We start from the raw sequence: 844 nt of genomic DNA, 5'->3' as shown, positions 1-844 counted from the left end.
TACGTAAAGCTGACAGTTCAGATGCAGTGCAATGATATAGGATTCTGAAAACCCCGTGTGACGATCGTTTTCCGATAATGTCCATCTTCTCTGGTGACAAAAAATGTGACAGGCAGCATCGACGACGTCGTTTCTTTATTCGACGTAGACCGTTTCATGCGACGTGATGCAGCAGTGACATAGTCTCGAGCGACAACATCATCACCAGCGCTGATGTACAAATTTCCAGTCACCCAGTCGACGGCTAGCGCTAATGGAGTCAGTGAATTCATCGGACCCAGAATACTGTGATCCTCGGCCGTATTAATCAAAAAGTCCACGTCCAAACTAGCGCCATTGTGGGTTTGATTTCCCACTGGAATTGACGACCACCAAATCTGCCCGTTGGGACATAGTCAATCCAATACATCAATCCTGGACAAAAAGGAATTCATATTTTTTAAAACATTACGATCAAATTCAATAAATATGTTAACAGGAAAGCGACAAAAAAGCCTGCAGCAAATGCTCACGTTTCACAGGATTGTAGTCGACGTCAATAATCATACCCGCTTCGGCGTCTATGGATTTGCTGTACAAATTGCGCTGACGACTGATCTCAAGCATATTCACTGAATTACTGGTTGCTAGAAATAGATCAGCAGGATCGCCTGGAAGAAAACAAAAAACAATTTTAAAAGATTTAAAGAAGAAAAGCTGTTTTCAATACTGAAACGGAAAAATAAAATCACCTTCTGCACGACAATCTTTGCCAAGCATGTCACCGATGTGTATAGCGCTAGTGTAGTTTTTGGCACACAGACAATCGTATGAGCCTTTTCTGTTGACGCAAATTTGTGAACAC

At 42.2% G+C, this 844-nt stretch overlaps 1 protein-coding gene across 1 annotated transcript; it reads right to left on the bottom strand.

The window, feature by feature from the left end:
- Nucleotides 1-307: 307 nt before the first annotated feature.
- Nucleotides 308-650, bottom strand: Tsp_15417 (conserved hypothetical protein; the record flags this gene model as incomplete). The annotated part of the gene is made up of 2 exons (XM_003370961.1): nt 308-414; nt 513-650. Coding segments are annotated over 2 exons (245 nt in total), but the record flags the coding sequence as incomplete, so codon positions are not given.
- Nucleotides 651-844: the final 194 nt, after the last annotated feature.

The sequence above is a fragment of the Trichinella spiralis genome (genome assembly GCF_000181795.1).
Source record: "Trichinella spiralis strain ISS 195 chromosome Unknown Scfld256, whole genome shotgun sequence".
NCBI lineage: Eukaryota > Metazoa > Nematoda > Enoplea > Trichinellida > Trichinellidae > Trichinella > Trichinella spiralis.
This window is presented reverse-complemented; position numbering and strand designations above follow the sequence as displayed.